Raw genomic sequence first — 18,515 nt, 5'->3', positions numbered from 1 at the left:
TACTACCACAATCACTTTTAGAATATTTTCATCACTGTAAAAATAAATACTGTATCTATTAATAACAGTCATTTTATTTCCTTCATATTCTCTCACTGCTGCAGACAACAAGTAATCTTTCTGTGTATATTTGTCTATTCAGAACATATCATATAATTTTTTTGTTTTTTAATTAAATTTTTATTTTTATATTAATTACAGTTTATTTACTTTGCATCCCAAATGTAGCCTCTTCCCTCATTCCCTCCCAATCTCACCCTCCTTCCCTCATCTCCTCCCTGCCCCTCTCTAAGTCTACTGATAGGGGAGGTCCTCCTCCCCTTCCATCTGAATCATATAATAGGTGGACTGGATTCTTAGTAGTGTTTTCAAGGTTCATTTCTAAAGCATTTCTATAGTGGCTGAAAAATACTTATTTTATGAATATACTTTTTTGTTTGATAGTTTTATTTATTCATCTATCTATCTACAGACAAGGTCTCTTGATGTACTCTGGCTATTCTACTCACTATGTAGACTTGAACTCACTATGTAGGTCTTGTACTCAGAGAGATCTGCTTGCCTCTGCCTCCTGAGTGCTGGAATTAAAGGTGAATGCCACCATGACCATCTTAATAGTTTTAATTTTAAAGACTTACTGATTTTTAATTATGTGAATATGTGAGTATCTCTATGAGGTATTGTGTTTTTTCCTTCTGGCCTAATGCTTGCAGAATAATGACTCATGAGACTCAAAATATATTACAGATACCTAGGCCATATTGCTAGGCTATTCTCTGATAGCTTATAACTTAAAATAACTTATTTATACTAATTTACATTTTGCCATGTGGCTGGTTACCTTTGCTCAGGTACCGTGTGTCTGTCCTCTTTCATGTCTTCCCACGTAACTCTCATATACCTGGCTCCATCCCAGAATCCTTTCTGCCTGCCCGATGTCCCACCTCCTATTTCCTGCCTAAGCTATAGGCCATCAGATTTGTTATTGACAAGTGAAATTTCCAAGATATTCTTTTAAAAATGGGGTATGTCTGTGCCAGTGCAGGTACCCTTGGAAGCCAGAAGAGGGTGTTGGATCCATTAGAGCAGTGATTCTCAACCTTCTAATGCTGCGGCCCTTTAATATGATTTCTTGTGTTGTGGTGACCCCTAATGTGTTTTGTTGATACTTCAAAACTGTAATTTTGCTACTGTTATGAATTGTAATGTAAATTTCTGCTATGGGTTGAGACCCATAGGTGGAGAACTGCTGCTCTAGAGCTTGAGATGTCAGACTTGGGTGCTGGGAACCAAACTTGGGACCTCTGCAAGAACAGTGTGCCATTTTAACTCTGGAGCTATCTCTAGAGTCCCAAGTTCGAATTTTGATAAACTTCAGTTAATCCAAATTTACTCTTTTTTTTTTTGTCACTTCTGTGATCTTTCAGTAGACAAAATCACAGAAGTTAAGATTTTGTCTTCTCTTTGTAACTCTAGAATCAAGCAGCATTTCACCTTAAAAGACATTATCATCACTAAGTATTACAACTTCGAGTAGTTTGCTCTCTTCTTCCATCATGAATTCTGGATGTACAACTCAGGTTATCCAGGTTGTGTCACAAGTGACTGTACCAGTGAGCCATCTGACTGGCTGTAAGCAACATTTTATTCTGTGAAATACAGTTTTTACATAAGCCAAGCAGAAGAAGTTGGTTTTATGAACATCAGAAACAAAGAATAAAGAAAATGTGAGGAAAAAAAATACTAAACCCACTAGGCAGTTCATAAATCCACTAGGCCATGCCCACTGCGATGGTAGAAACGCCTCTAAGAGTCAGTGCCCTTCCAAAATTCTTATTATTTTGTTTTGAGGATTGATCCCAAGGTGTCCTCCATGTTAGGTATGTGACCTACACCCGTAGCTACAGCTCTGTACTATGTTCTGTTTTGTTTTGTTTTGTTTTAAATGGAGACAGGGTCTCACTATGTTAATGGCCTGGAGCTCACTATCTACCTGTTTCTACCTCCCTGAGTGCTGGGATTAAAGGTATGTGCCACCATTCTGAAATCTATACTATGTGTTAATGACTTGAAGGGCTACCTTTTATGTTCCTGATGGTTATTATTGGCTTTCCTGGACTCTTTTTGTATACCAGGCTGGCCTGGAATTCACAGTGATCCACCTGCCTCTGCCTCCCAGAGTGCTGGTATTAAAGGCGTACCCTACAACGTCTGACAAGATTTATTTGTTTATACATAATTTATACATCTGAGTGTTCTATTTGCATGTATGACTGTGACAGAAGAGGACATCAGATCCCCTTATACATAGTTGTGAGCTGCCACGTGGGTACTGGGAATTGAACTCAGGGCCTCTGGAAAAGCAACCAGTGCTCTCAACCACTGAGCCATCTCTCCAGCCCCTGACTTTAATATTTTTAAATTAATCTTTATATTAATTTCAGATGTATGGGTGTTTAGCTTGCATGTAAGTATATGTACCATGTGAGTGCTGTGCCTGTATAGGCCAGACAAGGGTGTCAGAGTGTCTGAAAGTAGAATTACAGGTGGCTGTGAGCTGCCATATGGTTGCTGGGAATTGAATCCAGGATCAGCGGCCAGTGTTCTTAATCACTAAGCCATCTCTCTAACCTGTAATATTTAATTTTCATTGTCAACTTCTCTAGATTTAGAATTACCATGGAATTACACACCCAAAGGTGTGTCTTAAAGTTTTCAGAAAGATTTAACAGTCAGTACCACTCTGAATGTGGGTAAGCACCATGGCTTGGCGGCATGGATTAAGATGAAAAAGTAAGCTGAGTTCCAGGATTGCTCTCTGTCTGCTTTCTGACAGTGTGGCCAGTTATGGCTCCGTCAGCTAAGCCTTTCCTGTTGTGAGTCAAAATAATTTTTTTCTCAAGTTGGTTTGTCAGATATTTTGTCATAGAGAAGAGAACAAGTGTACTGTACATCTCTTTTTGCATTTAGCACTGATCAGTAGAAGTCTGTGCTTCGTCTTGATGTGGCACTTTTGTGCCTTGGCACTAGGTATTAGAAGACCTGGTTAGAGTGCTAATAGTGAGCAAGAGAAACAATGTCTTTTTTCTTTTAAACTTGGTACTTGCTTTGCTGCCAAAGAACTACTTTAGTTTAAGCATATTGTTAAAATGTAAGAACTTAATTATTTTTGGGCAGTGTCCATGGCTCTTTAATTTTACCAATAAACTTTAATTAAATCTTGTTTTAGTGAACTCATGTATTTTCTCTCAAGGTACAGCAATATAGCCAATTTTCATATTTGGCAAGAATTCTGCTAATGAGTTTTTTCGTTAGTATGCTTATAAAATAACTTATTTCAATAAAGCACTTTTTAAGCAGAGTAATACATAGAAGCATGTGTGTTGGTCCTCTGGGCCTTTGTGCCCTGCCTGCAAATGCAAGTTCAGTTTGACTGATCCCATGTTTCAGGGTAGGGCCCAATTGCAGTTTCCTAAAGAGGTGTGGAGATCTTGTCCTCTTTGGGGTGGAACAGCCTTTAGATTCAAGTCTTGTTTTAAATTGACTGACAACCCCAACAGCTTAGTTTACATAATTTCTATTCATAGAATTTCCTAACTTCTTCAATAGCACAGCCCATTTTAATGTTTAAGACAGAAGACTTTTTGCCCATTAAAATGGCCTAAGTGCAGATTGTTTTAGGATTTTGAATTGATTCAGAGGCCATTGTTTTGTTGATTTTCTAGAGCACTGCCAAGGTGTCTTCTCACAGTTGGCATACAAAGGGCTCTTTTAGGACCAGCCTTTGGAAGCATCTGACATCCTGTAAACCGTAGTTTTTGATGACTCTTCCCATCAGGAATGCCTTTGTAGGAAACAGTCTCATATAGTTGTTCTAAGATTCCAATGAAGTTTGTCTTTTCCAGAAAGTTTGGGTTAGTTCCTTTAGTTATTTTGTACCATTTAGCTTCATAAGGAATTGTTAGTGTTCAGTTCCTGGTAGTTGGCAAAAAAATTGTTTTATCCCTGATATCCTGTTCTGTGCCTTTGTAGTTTAGAGGAACAGTTTCCCATTGTTGGTATTTGCACTTGTCTCCTCCCTCTGTACCCTTGCCTCTGTTCCGTTCCTGTATCACTTGCGCCACAAATGCCTTTGTGACAGCTTGAAGTGTTTTGCTGAGCTTGTATGGGCGGTCCGGTAAGCATTGTGGTTGTGTTAAAACTGTGTGAGGGAGGTTACAATGACTGGGTAGTACTTGTGAAGGTTTTTTTTCCCCCCACAGTAACAGTTTGCTATGAAATTGATATTTGGACTCAGTTTTCAGGAGACTTTATGTTATCTCTTTTCTGTCATTTTCTCCTTCATTAAATTTTGGAAATTTTATTTTCCTCTTTTAACACATGTGCATATGTGTATATTTAAACTTATATATTTGAAATATATATAAATACATATTTGAATTTGTTAGAATTAAAGGGAAGAGTTACAGGTTTGTTGAAAAGAGTTAAGTGTTTTAAATTTCCTTCAAACAAGTTACTTGTGAGACGGTTATGTTCCTTTGTATTTATTTTTTAAACTCTGCATTCGGGTTAAAGAAGTAACAAAGGTCCTGTTCTGTGGCTAACCTTTACAGTAGCATTGCTTCTGGAAGCAGAGTGATTTTTTTTTTTCCTATCACCAGAATGTTTTTGGATAAGTTCATTCAGATTTTGAGAGTTTGTTGTCTTTCTGGGAAGTGGTTTGCTGAGTGTTTCAGAGTAGCAATGCTTGCTTTCCACGGTGTATCTTAGGAAGTTCGATTTGGTCACTAGAACCTGTTCCCTTCAGGTGTGAGTTATTTGATCCTTTGAAAACAAAATGTTTTATATTTGATGCTCAGCTCATTCCAATGCCACTTGAATAATATTTCATAATATGACTTTCATTGAATTGTATATTTTGACCTTCATCTAGGAAACAGGTGTGTGTGTTTGTATTTGTATGTGCTATGTGGTGTATGACATTTGTGAGAAGCTTTGGGTTCTGTAGAAGTGCTACTGGCAATATGAGAAAAAAATTGTTGAGATTTTATTGCTGTTTAGTTGAATCTGCTTTTCAGGTGGAGGTTGTACTTGTAAAATAATGATTTCTTGAATTTCTAGATTCTATGTTAACTACTACACATAGATTCTAATTTCTACTACAACTCTAGTAGAGAGATAGTATTTTTTTTTTTTTTTGTCATGCATACGTAGAACTTTTACTTGGCCTCTCACCCTTGCCAGATGAGGAAAATGACCCCCGCTTGTTAAGAATTAAGGATATGCCGTGTGTCCAGTAAGTAGTAGCTCCCATTATTACAGTTTTACAGCTGAAAGAGGCAGTGTAGAGTTAAAATTTGAACTGAGCTATAGTTCAGTAACATTTGAGAATTTTAGGATAGATTTCAGTACTTTCTGTCCTTTACTTTTTACTGCTAACACTGAAGAGAGGTTTTTTTTTTTAATTTGTTTTGTTTCTGATGCTTTGCTTTGGTATCCTCTGTCACCTTCCTTTGCAGTCACATGCTTGCTCTCTCACACTGGAGTGGCTTGTACCATTCTGTACTAGTGTGCTCAGAACAATGAGTCAAGCTGGTGCCTTCATTGGCTTCCTTTCCTGTTTTCCTTAATTTGATAGTGTCATTATATTTTCATTATTGTGCAAAATAACCCAGGTTACTAGTGTGCTTATAATTATTGTAAAATAATTCATAGTTGTAATCAAGTATCTAAATTATAAAAGCATTCCTTAATGGTTTAAATAAGTAGGAGAGGAAAAACATCTTTGGTTTTTAGTGATTTAATCAGAGGGTTATACAGGGTAAATTTATGGAATTCATTTTTACTTTTTTTGGTTTCCAGGGGCCAAATAAACTGCTCTGAAACTCTTCTTTCAACCTGTTACTAGTTTGCTACTATTGGCAGTGTGGTTAGGAAAGAATGTGTTTGTCATGCTGGCCAGAGTATCTTTCCTCTATAGACTTTCTGGAAACATAAGTGAAATTTAAGTGTGATGTAATTTAGGCTGTAGACTAAATTTAGGGAAGAGCTAAAGAGCTGATTGGGCATATTTGGCACTGAGTTATCTCTAACCTGGAAAAAGTTTGGTTTGTTACAAGACTTTGTTCTTCATTAAACCTTTATCCTCTCCTCAAGACAGGGTTTTTCTGTGTAGCCCTGGCTGTCCTGGAACTCACTCTGTAGACAAGGCTGGCCTTGGACTCAGATGTACCTACCTCTGTCTCCTGAGTGCTGGAATTAAAAGCATGTACCACCAGTCCTGGGAAAATTTTTTATTAATGTGTATTAATCACATATTATAATACTTTGTGCACATGTATAATGTATTTTGATGATATTCAACTTGCTCTACTTTCTTGTACCCTTCCTATGTCCACTGATCTCCTTCCCCTTCTCAATTGGCCCCAAGAAAATTACTTAATCTAAGTGACTACTTCTTATAAGCTGTGACCATCATTAGTTCCTGTCAGAATGAGCTGCTGCCTCCAGGTGAATGCTGAAATTAGGTAGGCCTGGAAAGATGGGTGTGGGAAAAGTACAGTTCTTACTTGCACATCTGCAGAATAATTTAAATTTTTTTGTTTTGGTTTATGGGGCAGGATCTTGCTGTACAGCCCTGTGTGGATTGGAACTTGCTGTGATAGACTGTGCTTGCTGGCCTTGGATTAGCAGTGGTCTTCCTGCTCTATCTTCAGTGCTGAGATTACAGACACCATGCCAGCTTTTCTGTAGCTGTGTGCATATGAGATTAGTCGTAGCTGTTATTTGTGGAACTCTTAAATGTTTTGTAAATTTTTTTCCAGGTGGGGCTGAGGAGATCTTGCATAGTTCAGGCTGAACTTGTTATGTAGCTGAGGATGACCTTGAACTCCTAATTTTCCTCTGTCACAGGTACTAGTGTTACAAAGCTCATGCCACCTTACCTGGTATAGAACCTACACCACTTTTTTGTTTTCTAGATAGGGTCTCTCTGTGTAGCCCTGGCTATCCTAGAATTTGCTCTGTAGATCAGGCTGGCATCAAACTTTAATCTTTGGCTTTCTTCATTCTCTTTTCTTTGAAAGAACAGAAGTTAATTATGAAGTGTAAGTCTATAACATTTTTTCTTTTATAGGTTATTTCTTTGCTGTCATTCCTAAGAATTTTTGACTAATGAAGGATTACAATTTTTCCTTTTGTTTTCTTTCAAATTTTATACTTTAATTTTTCCATTTAGGAATATGTTCCACTTTAAATTTTATGTTAGATGGTGTTTATGAATCAAGGCTCCATTCTTTGAATGTAATTGTCCCAGTTGTTTCAACATTGCTTGTTGAATACATTCTCCTTTAAAAAATTAAATTGTTTTTGTCTTTTCAGCAACATTTCTTTCTTTTTTTCTTTTTAAATGTCAAGTTTTATTTTGTTTTGTTTGTTTGTTTGTTTGTTTTGTTTTTTTCAGAGCTGAGGACCGAACCCAGGGCCTTGCACTTGATAGGCACGCGCTCTACCACTGAGCTAAATCTCCAACCCCCCATTTCTTTCTTTTAATAAATGTATCCTTTTCTTGTCTTATTGCACAGGCTGTTATCTCCAGAATAATGTTGAGTAGGAATGATTCAGTTAGACATTGTTGCCTTGCTTGGGACTTGGGAAAGTAGGAGTGATCCTTGTTTTTAAAAAAATCTGTTTGGGGGTCAAGTGAGATTGCTTAGCTGGTTAATACACATAGCATAAAGCCTGACAACTTGAGTTCAGTCCCTAGACCCCACCTGGTGGAGGAGAGGGCTGACTCTCACACTCTGACCTCTGTGTGCATACCCCCAAACATTATACACTACATTAAACACACAAAAAATACATAAATGTAATAATTGAACAAAAAGAAAAATCTATTTTGGAGTTGGGTGTGGTGGTACATGCTTCTAATTCTAGCTCTCCTAAGGTATTTCATGAAAGATCAGCATTTTAAGGCCAGCTTCTAGGCCTGCTTGGGCTACAAGACAAAACAAAACAATCTATTTTAGAACTAGATATGATTCCACAAGTTCTAATCAGGTTCTGGAATCTGAGGAGATGGCTTAGTGAATTTAGGGCTTGCTATGGAAGCACGAAGACCTCAATTTGGATGCCTCACACCCATGTAAGAAGCTAGGCACAGCAGCAAACGCCTGCTTCCCAGTGCTGAGGACACAGAAGCAGGAGGATCACTGAGACCCCATGGCCAGTAGTCTAGGTGAACTGGTGATCTCCAGGTTTAGAGAGATCCCATTTCAGAATACAAGGTAGAGAGTGATTAAGGAAGTATTAACCCATGGCCTCCACATGCATTGGTATATAGGTGCATATAGAGCACACACGAACATGTACAAACACACTTAGGTATTTCCTGTAATCATTGATTGTTTAGCATAGTTTATCTATGTAGAGCTTTAAAAAAGATTTATTTTTATAAGTTATGTATATTTGTATTGGGGTATTATTTTTTTTTTTTAAAGTGTGTGTTTGTATGTGGATGTGAGTGCTGGTGCCTGCAGAGGCCAGAGGCATTGGATTACTCTGGAGCTGGAGTTAATAAGGTGGTTGTTGGTTGTGAGCCACCTGATGTGGGTGCTGAGAATCAAACTCAGGTCCTCTGCAAGAGCAATACATGTTCTCAACCTCCAGCCCATATATCTCCTTTGTAGACCTTAAGTGTACCTGTATGGCTCATAATAGACTCAATTATTTGGCTTAATTTAAACTTTGTATTAAGAATAATCACAAAATTTAAAATTTTCTTCTATATAGTTTGTTCTATGTTTTTAAAAATATATAATTTTATTTTATGTTCATTGATACTTAGCCTACGAGTCTGTCTGTGTGAAGGTGTCAGAAGCCCTGGAACTGGAGTTACAGACAGATATGAACTGCCAAATGAGTGCTGGGAATTGAACCCTGGTTCCCTGGAAAAGCAGTCAGTGCTTTCAACTGCTGAGTCATCTCTCCAGCCCCACAAATGTTTTGTTTTGTTTTTAAATATATAATTAGAAAAATGTTCTTTGTGGCTTACAACTTTTTCATTTTCTGAGGTCCCTAAAACAAGATTTGCCTTTTTCTTTTAGATACCACAGTTCACTTATTCATTGAATTAGTTATTTATTTTATTTATTTTTAGATTTGCTGGTGTTTTCATACTTTACATTAACTCTCAGTCATTTAGTGAAATAGATACTACATATGTTTTATAGCCTCAGAGAATGAAGTTCAGGATCCTGTCCTAGATAATCTGCCTGGAATTAAACCTAAAGGCAAAAGTATAGAAATAGAATATTGTCTTTTATCTTTAATTCCAGTCCTAGTCCTCTTTGTATTAGATCATTGCATTTGGTTCTTCTGATGACATTATATTATACTTATATGTATTTTCTGGTGCTCAGGAGTCAAGGCAGAATCTTGCACATGAGCTATTCTCAGGTGCTTTTTCATCTTATTTTTGAGCTAGACTGGGCTACGATGCCTCAGGATCTTCTTGTCTCCTACTCCCCAGCACTGGGTTTACAAACACATATGGCTTTTTGTCTGGATGCTGAGGATAAAATCTCAGGTCCTCATGCTTTTGCCGCAAAACACTTTTCTGACTCGGCTGTCTCCCCAGGTCTTATAAATGTCTTTTTCTTTTTTCTCTGACTTTGAGATTGCCTCTTTGTTTTTGTTTTGTTTTGTTTTGTTTTGTTTTTCGAGACAAGGTTTCTCTGTGTTGCCTTGGCTGTCCTGGACTCACTTTGTAGACCAGGCTGGCCTCGAATTCACAGAGATCTGCCGGCCTCTGCCTCCCTGAGTGCTGGGATGAAAGGTGTGTACTACTGCACCCAGCATCAGCCTCTTTTTAAAAATTTAAATGTAAAGTTTACAGAAAAGTTACAAGAAATAGTAAGATGAGAGTTCATACACTATTTTAAAAATAGGATCTTATGTAGTCTAGTCTGGCCCAACATCTCCTTTGTACTTAAGGATGTACTCCCTGAACTTTCTCCAAGTGCTGGTATTACAGGCACATTATATAGGTAATGTTGGGGCTTGATCCCAGAGTCCTGCATTGTAGGCATATCCTACCAACTGAGGTGTTTCCCCAGCCTGGCATTCTTGTAATTTTCAGTGAGATTTACCTGTTGTTAACATTTTTCTATATTTGTTTTATCTATGTATTCCTTTTGTATGTGTTTGTGTGTACATATATGTGCATTTTTTTTCTTTCTGGACCATTTAAGAATGAGTGGCAGATATGTTTTTTATACTAAAGTAGTTCAGTATTACTTTAAAAGTTTTTTTTATCTTTAAAAACAGATTATTAGAGCCATGTAGCTGTAATACCATTTATAGTCTCATGTTTCTTCAGTAGATAACACTTGAAAACAAGTATGCTACTTAGTAGTAAGCCTAGAACCAAACACTTCATTTTTAAGTGGAATGTTTTTGTCATCAGTGTTTGTGTTTGCCTGAACCATTTTTACTACCTTTCTTGCCCTTGTTCTTTTTGGCTGTCACTTTTAGTTTCTGACATACCTAACTATTATGAGAACTTACTGCTTTCCTCACATTATACTGCCATTTAGAGCCTGTGAATTCTCTTTCTGTCACTGTCTGTCTTCCTTTGTTCTCTGTGCTTGGGTATGTGTCATAGGGCAGGCAGGATTTCAGTGAGCGCCAAATGTGCATACTGAAAACCCCAGCTGCCTGCCAACTCCCTTTTGCTGAGAGCCAAGTGGAGGCTTGGTACTTGTCATTTCTTTGTAGCAGTTGAGCTAAAGGAATGCTGCATAGCATGTTGGATGTTGCTGAGTGGCCTTGACTGTAGTTTTTATAAGGGATATGTGGAGATGTAAGGGTCTTACAGTCTTTGTGGTAGATGTGAGTTCCTCCTGGTTCTACATTAATCAGCAGACATTATATGTTGAGTGGCTCTTTATGACTATCACTGTGATGGGGGTTTTGGGAGTACTATAATAAGATACATAATTAAGTGACAATAGTATAGCCACCCAATTCCAGCTCTGCCACATACCAGTTAGGCAAGTTCAAGTCTTTAAGTCCCAGTTTATTCTTCTGTAAAGATGAACTATTAGTATCCACTTGATAGGCTATTGTGAAGATAAAAAAATGTCAGTATAGTGTCATCATATACTTGATACTAGATATTATTTTTTACATAGGCATATGATACATGACTGATTCTTATAAAACAAAAGGAGAGTAATAAAAACATAGTGAATTTTATGACCATACAATGTATAACCAAATACTTTAACTATGACACATAGATTATAAAGATTATAAATAGCCCAGGAATGTAGAGAAGGGGAAGAACAGTCTTATGCAACCAGTGAATAGTCCTGTGCCTCAGTGTTTCCATTATACACACTGAAGACAGTGTCAGATGTTCTTTAGACAATGATTAAAACCTGAAAGCATTTTTGCTTTTTTTTTTTGTTTGACTGAAACAGGGTTTTGCTATAAAGTCCAGGGTGCCCTGGAGCTTATGATCCCCATGCCTTCAGTTCTTCTGTAGGGTTACAGATGTGTACAACCATACCTCCCCTGTCCATTTTAGTTTTTGTTGTTGTTTTTTATGTTAGGCAGAGTCTTGCTGTGTAGCCATAGATGGCCTGGAACTCACTATATGGACCAGGCTGGCCTTCATCTCACAGAGATCTGCCTGCCTTTGCCTCCTGACTATGAAATTAAAGATTCATGTCATCATACCTAGCTTTTTAAGTTTGTTTGTTTGTTTATTTACTTGTTTTTTTTTTATTTTTTGAGATGGGGTTTCTCTATGTAGCCCTGGCTGTCCTGGAACTCACTCTGTAGACTAGGCCAGCCTCAAACTCAGAGATCTGCCCCTGCCCTCTGCCTCTTGAGTGCTGCAGTTAAACGATTGTACCACCACTGCCCAGCTTTTTTTTTTTAGGTTGTGGGAATAGTCTTGCTATTTAGCCTAGGCTGGCTTCAAACTTACAGTCTCACTGCCTTTGCCTCTTGGGTGCTTGGATAATGGCACCTGCTAGTACACTTGGCCTATATTTGATTTTCTAAGTCATATATATAGTAGATATTAAAGGGAAGCTGGAGATATTTGAAATCTAGCACTTTAGCCAGGTGTGGTTGTAGAAACCGATTGAGCACTTGGACAAGAAGGAAGATTGCTGGAGGTTTTAAATCATCCTGGTCTGTGTCATAAGTTCCAAGCCAGCCAAGGCCATATATTAAGACCCCATCTCAAAGTAGAAATGTGGGTCATTGAGATGGCCCAGAGGGTAAAGGCCTCATACCTTCCAGCTTAATGACCTGAGTTTGATACTGGGAATCTACCTGGTGGAAGGAGAGAATTGACTCCTGAATGTTGTGCTGGACAAGGTTGATACACACCTTTAATCCTAGCCTTCTGAGTTTGAGGGCAGCCTGGTCTGCATAGAGTTCCAGGCCAGCATAGTGAGACCCTGTCTCTCAAAAGGTGGAGATGAGATGATTTCCTTCTAGGAATGGTTCTTAATTTGATAATCCTCACTGTTGCCTCATAGACACTTTAGCTAGTTGAAGTGGATGACTTCTCATTCTGAACCCCTCTATATAATTTGGAGATTATGTGATTTATAACTCAAATTGTTTCTCTGATCCTTTGGCAAAAAATTAGCCAAACAGATGAGGCAGAAAGCTTAACTCTTTTGGACTGGATATTGAGGACATGTCCACGAGTGATAGGGGATGGAGCTTCATCCCCCTAGAATGGAATCCAGATTGCTCATGTGTCCCCCACCTGTAAGCAGGGTTTCATAACCAGACACCTTCTAATCACTAAACTCAGAAGACAGACTTCCCCTTGCTTGGTGTTTGGTTTTTAGTGATTTTGTTGTTGTTTCTGTTCTTTCTTGGCCTCATTCTAGAAAGTTTGTGTTTGGTTTTAATTTTGTCCAGTTCAGTTTTTTTTTTCTTCAAAATTTAAGAGAAGTTTTCCATGAAAGTGAAGCTGCCTACATTTTTTTTTCCCTCTTTAGTTTAGCATTTCCCTTTTTTGTTGCTGGTCTATCTCTCTTTCTCTGTCTCTGTCTCTTTCTCTCTCGGCATTGTTTGCTAAGGTTTCAAGTTTATACTGAGAGGTGAGGCAACGTTGATCTTGGCAGAACTGTGCAAAGCCAGTAGAGTCATTAAATGACGTAAGCTTTTGATTCTTTCTTTCTTTCTTTCTTTCTTTCTTTCTTTCTTTCTTTCTTTCTTTCTTTCTGTTAAAGCTCTCTGGCATTGCTGGCTATTCTGGTCTCAGAAGAAAAGAGAAGAGACTTTCTGAAGATCTGGTAGAGAGCATAGAAGAAATTTGGAGCATATTTAAAAGGTGCAGCAAAGAACATCAGCAGAAATCCTACCAAGAATCCAGATGAACTTCTTGGCTTCGTGGTATCTTTTCAGTTGTTCGGAGACAGAGGATGATGAGACTAGGCCCTAAGAAGGTGAAGAGGAGTGTACTGGATTCTTGCCTCTCTTTCCAGTTGGAAAGTCTTCAGTCTGCGAGAAGCATTGTAAAGAGGGCTAAAGAACACATCTTCGCCTGCTCCTGGATACTGTTGAGTTGAGGATCCGTCTGTTTTACCAGGACTTCAGGGAGGCAGTTTCAGCAGCATAGAAGGAAACAATACTTAAGGACTTCTCTACATTAGTCATGTGCCAAGTTATGTTTTGAACACCGGGGCAGGTGAAGGGCAGATTTGTCACTTGGATCTAAGGGGACACCTAAATTCCCTTAGCTTACAGATGGGATGTTTGGGAGGTTGTAAATGCAACCTTTCAGTATAAACAAACCTCTGAATTTTTTTTTTTAAAGAATTCAGAAGATACAGGTTCCCTGCCAAAAATATATAGACTTTTTTTTTTTTTTTTTTTTTTTTAGTTGTTTGGGCGAATGTGAACAATAATGTCTTGGAAAAGAAATTACTTTTCAGGAAGCCGTGGTAGTGTTCAAGGGATGTTTGCACCCCGAAGCTCAATGTCTATTGCCCCCAGCAAAGGCCTCAGCAACGAGCCAGGGCAAAACAGCTGCTTTCTCAACAGCGCCCTGCAGGTAAGACCACCTCCTTCTTTGTTATAGCTGACACTTAGTCATCTATAGTCCTGTGTTTGCAGAAACCTCCGAATGTGATACTTACCAGCTTGTGTCTGAAACCTGTAACCTAAGATCATGATTTATGTTTATCTGTGCAATTTTAGGCAAGACTCTTTATCTTTTTAAATGTCAGTTACCTAGTTTATAGAATTGGAGATTAATAATGATAAAAGTATTATTAATCTCTTTCAAAAATTTTAGACTGTGTTTTGAGAATAGTGTGTTTTGTTTTTTTCATGTGCTTGTGTCCTGGTGTATGCACTTGTAAGTGTCAGCTTGCTCTGGCAATTACCATCTCTGCACACCCAGCACTTATTGGGTGCTGGGGACCTGAACTCTGATCCTCTTGCTTATGCAGCAAATGATTGACCCATCCAGACATCTCTCTAGCCCCAAGGATAGTGTCACTTTCAAGGAGCAGAAACCCGAGGTGTGCCATGGCCTGCTATTCCAGAGCAGTTTTATTATTATTGTTTTCTTAAAAAAGATTATTTTTATTATTTTAAATTACATATAGTTATGTGTGTCTGCTTCTGAGTATAGGTCCTCTTAGAGACCAGAGTCATTTGATCTCTTGAATCATAGAAGTTGTAAACTGTCATGTAGGTGCTGGGAATTGAATCTGGGTCCTCTAGAAGAACAGCAAATGCCTTTAAGTACTGTGCCATCTTTCCAGACACTACCTCCCTTCTCCCTTTTAAAGACAGGGTCTCACTGTGTATCCCAGGTTGGTCTAGAAATCTCTATGCAGACCAGGAAGGCCTTGAACTCAGACATCAACCTACCTCTGCCTACCAAGTTCTGGTAGGTTTGTGCTCCCATGACTGGCTTCTCCTTTTTTTTTTAATTTTCTTTTTAGTATTTCTTTATACATACATGTACCCACACACACTCATACAAGTATATATAATTTATTTTTGTTTTATGTTCATTGGTGTTCTGTCTGTAGTTACAGACAGACAGACAGATAGGTAGACAGGTGTAAGATGCTGGGAATGTCAGTGCTGGGAATTGAATCTAGATGTTCTGTAAGAACAGCCAGTGCTCTTAACCATAGAATAGTCTCTTCAGTCCTTTTTTGTTTTTCCTTTTCTCTTTCTTTCTTTCTTTCTTTCTTTCTTTCTTTCTTTCTTTCTTTCTTTCTTTCTTTCCTTCCTTCCTTCCTTCCTTCCTTCCTTCCTTCCTTCCTTCTTTCCTTCCTTCCTTCCTTCCTTCCTTTCCTTCTTTCTTTCCTTCCTTCCTCCCTTCTTTCTTTCCTCTCCTTTCCTTTCCTTTTTCCTTTTTCCTTTTTCCTTTCCTTTTTCCTTTTTCCTTTCCTTTTTCCTTTTTCCTTTCCAGGATGTTTTGCCTGGCTATCAATTCAAATAGTGGGCAAGTTAGACTTGGCTGTGGGGCTGTTTAGAATGTTTGGCTAGAGTGTGTCTCATCCCTTGAAGCCATATAGAGCGCACAACTCTTCTTCTCAACTAAGAAATTAAATAAGGGTATTAAGGAGACCAGAGCTTTAAAAGAGCTCTCACAGCTCTAGCAGAGGACCCAGGTTTGGTACCCATCACCCTTATGGTGTTTCACAACCACCCATAGCTACAGCTCCTAGGGACATGCGTATACCACATGCATACAAAGCTCTTGGAGGCCAGAACAGTGTAATTGATTCCTGGGACTGGCATTGCAAGCAACTGTGAGCTGTCTCGTGGGTATGGAAATATAACTTGGGTGGGTCCTCTGCAAGAGTAGCCAGCTCTTAACTGCTGAGCCATCTCTATAGCCCCAACATCATTTAATCTTTTAGAAACTTTTTATTCCATTTGTGTGTGTGTGTGTGTATTGTATGTTATAAATGCAGTGACCTGTTTGTGTATGCACCCATGCATGGGCATGTGGAAGCCAGAGGAGAGACTGGTGTCTTCCTCAATTGCTCTGTAACTTACATGTTTGAGACAAGGTCAGTGAACCTGAAGCTTGCCATTTCAGTTAGGTTGGTTAGTCAGAGAACTCAACACTAGGTTCACAAACATGTGAATCATGCCTAGCATTTACACGGGTGCTAGGGATTTGAACTCAGGTCCTCTTGCTTTCATAGAAAGTGACCTTACCCCTTGAGCTGTCTCCTCAGCCCCCAAATACTACTTTAAAAAAAAAAAACAACAAAAATGAGATCTTGCTGTGCAGCTCTGGCTGGCCTGGAACTTTGTATGTAAACCAATCTGGCTTCCTAGCACAGAGATCTACTTGCCTCTTAGAAGACTGTGTCAACACACCCAGCAGCCTGCTATTTATTAGCTTTCATCCTGTTGACTAAGGAATTGTCTTAAAGGTAAAATTTTGCATTATGATTCAGACTTCTAATACAAATTTAAAGGTATTCTCCTTTTCTTATGGAGACTATTAATTTTGTACTATTTCTTGATGAATTGATCCTTTACATGGAACCTGTACCTTACATTTGCTAGAGTGCTCTATCGCGTGGCTAATCCCCCTAGCCTACCTAGTTCTACAGCTTATAAAATTTAAAGTTTTTCTTTAGCATCACATTTGATTATTGCCCTTGGATATTTTCACTGGGTGACTTTTATTTTCTGTTCAAATGAATGCCTTTTCTAGAATATGTTCATTTGTCCTTTTTGTTAGTTACTATATTATTCCACTTTTCTCCTTTGATTTAAAAATGTTTAAAAATTATTCATGTGTATGTGTACATACATATTAATGTAGCATGCCCATGGAAGCCAGAGGAGGGTGTTAGATTCCCTGGAGCTAGAGTTCTAGGTTGTTGTGAGCCACCTGCTGTGGGTGCTGGAAACCAAAGTCTGCAAGAATAGTGTGTGCTCCTAACCCTGGGGCCTTCTCCAGCCTTGATGCTTCACCTTTTTGAGGTTTGTTTTAATATTGTACGAATAATCTTTTGTCCTGAGAATAAAGACTTTTTCTCCCCTGCAGTCATTCCCTGTTTGCCCAAATTCCTGACTTTTTGGTTTTTTGAGACAGGGTTTTTACTGTATATCCCTGGCTGTCCAGTACTTGTTTTGTAGACCAGGCTGGTCTCTGAGCTCACAGAGATCTCTGCCTGTCTCTGTCTCTCAAGTGCTGGGACTAAAAGTGTGTGCCACCACACCTAGCTGAATTCCTGACTTTAAAGTTAAAGGCTGTTTGTATGATAATGAGTCCCCCCCCCCTTTTTTTTTTGAAGGTTTTGTGGCACTTGGACATCTTCCGCCGTAGCTTTAGGCAGCTTACAACTCATAAATGCATGGGTGATTCCTGCATTTTCTGTGCTCTCAAGGTAAGTTCCTTAAAGTTGTTTCTTCTTAGAATCTTTCTTTAGTTACTATTGTTACTATTGAGGAAATTTGGTTAGTTAGGGCAGTTCTTTTTTGTTGTTGTTTTAGTTTGGTTTTGGTTTTTTGGAGACAAATTTTCTCTTTGTAGTCTTAGCTGTCCTGGATTCGATTTGTAGATCAGGCTGGCCTTGAACTCACAGAGATCACAAATGCTGGGATTTCTGGCGTGCACCGCCAGCCCAGTTAATAAGGGAAATTCTTTAAAATCTGTTACTGGCTTATCTTTCTGCAGTTTATAACAAAAATGAATGTGATTGTTTTGTTTTAAAGTATCGTTAGGCAACTAGTATTCCATTCTAAGTCAGTTTGTCAAAAGAGTTGTAATTGATATGATATTGTTTAAGTGTGCTTCTGCTTTGTATATTTACTTCCAAATTCTGAAGTTTCCTTTTGAAAGAATAATTGTTGTTTTGTTTTGTTTTGTTTTCTTCTTTTTTGGTTTTTCTTTTCTTTTCTTTTTTTTGAGACAGGGTTTCTCTGTGTGGCCTTGGTTGTCACTTAAGACATTTATTGTTTCATAATGCTTATCATTAGATTTTGAAAAATTAGGTTTTATTTGTTTCTGTGTGAGTATGTGCCATGTTTTCTCCTTCTGTGGTGTGGAAGCTAGAGAGTGAACTGAGATCATCAGGCTTGGAGGCATATGGTTTCCCTGCTCAACCATCTGACAGCCCCCATTCAGTTCTTTTATTTCTTTACTTTTTTGAGACAGGGTTTCTCTGTGTGGTCCTTGCTGTCCCGGAACTCGCTTTATAGACCAGGCTACTCTCAAACTCAGGTATCCACCTGCCCCTGCCTCCTGAGGAATGCTAAGATTATCAAGGTGCATACCACCATTCCTGGTTCTGCATTCATTTTTTTTTTTCCTCTATCTCATATTTTCATGCTCTGAGTAAAATAAGTCTGAGCATTTGTATAGAGAAACAAAATGAGAGAGATTTGACAAAGAAGAAGAAATGTGATGGTCCTTGGTTGACGCTACATCCTTGACCAACATGTAGTTCTCCTGTGTCTTTTGGTTCAGATATACAATAAATTAGTTG

The 18,515-nt window shown here is 38.4% G+C and overlaps 1 protein-coding gene across 1 annotated transcript in view; it reads left to right on the top strand.

Annotated features, from left to right (window-relative positions):
* Positions 1 to 3,916: 3,916 nt before the first annotated feature.
* Positions 3,917 to 18,515, top strand: part of Usp54 (ubiquitin specific peptidase 54) — a 70,921-nt gene continuing 56,322 nt past the window's right edge. The window contains 3 exon segments of the mRNA XM_060382063.1: positions 3,917 to 4,177; positions 13,266 to 14,089; positions 17,322 to 17,414. Of these exon segments, the coding sequence (XP_060238046.1) occupies positions 13,943 to 14,089; positions 17,322 to 17,414 (240 nt within the window). The 5' untranslated portion in view covers positions 3,917 to 4,177; positions 13,266 to 13,942.

This window comes from Meriones unguiculatus, chromosome 4 (assembly GCF_030254825.1).
Source record: "Meriones unguiculatus strain TT.TT164.6M chromosome 4, Bangor_MerUng_6.1, whole genome shotgun sequence".
Taxonomy (NCBI): Eukaryota; Metazoa; Chordata; class Mammalia; order Rodentia; family Muridae; genus Meriones; species Meriones unguiculatus.
Note: the sequence above shows the minus strand (reverse complement) of the source record. Positions and strands in the feature narration are given on the sequence as shown.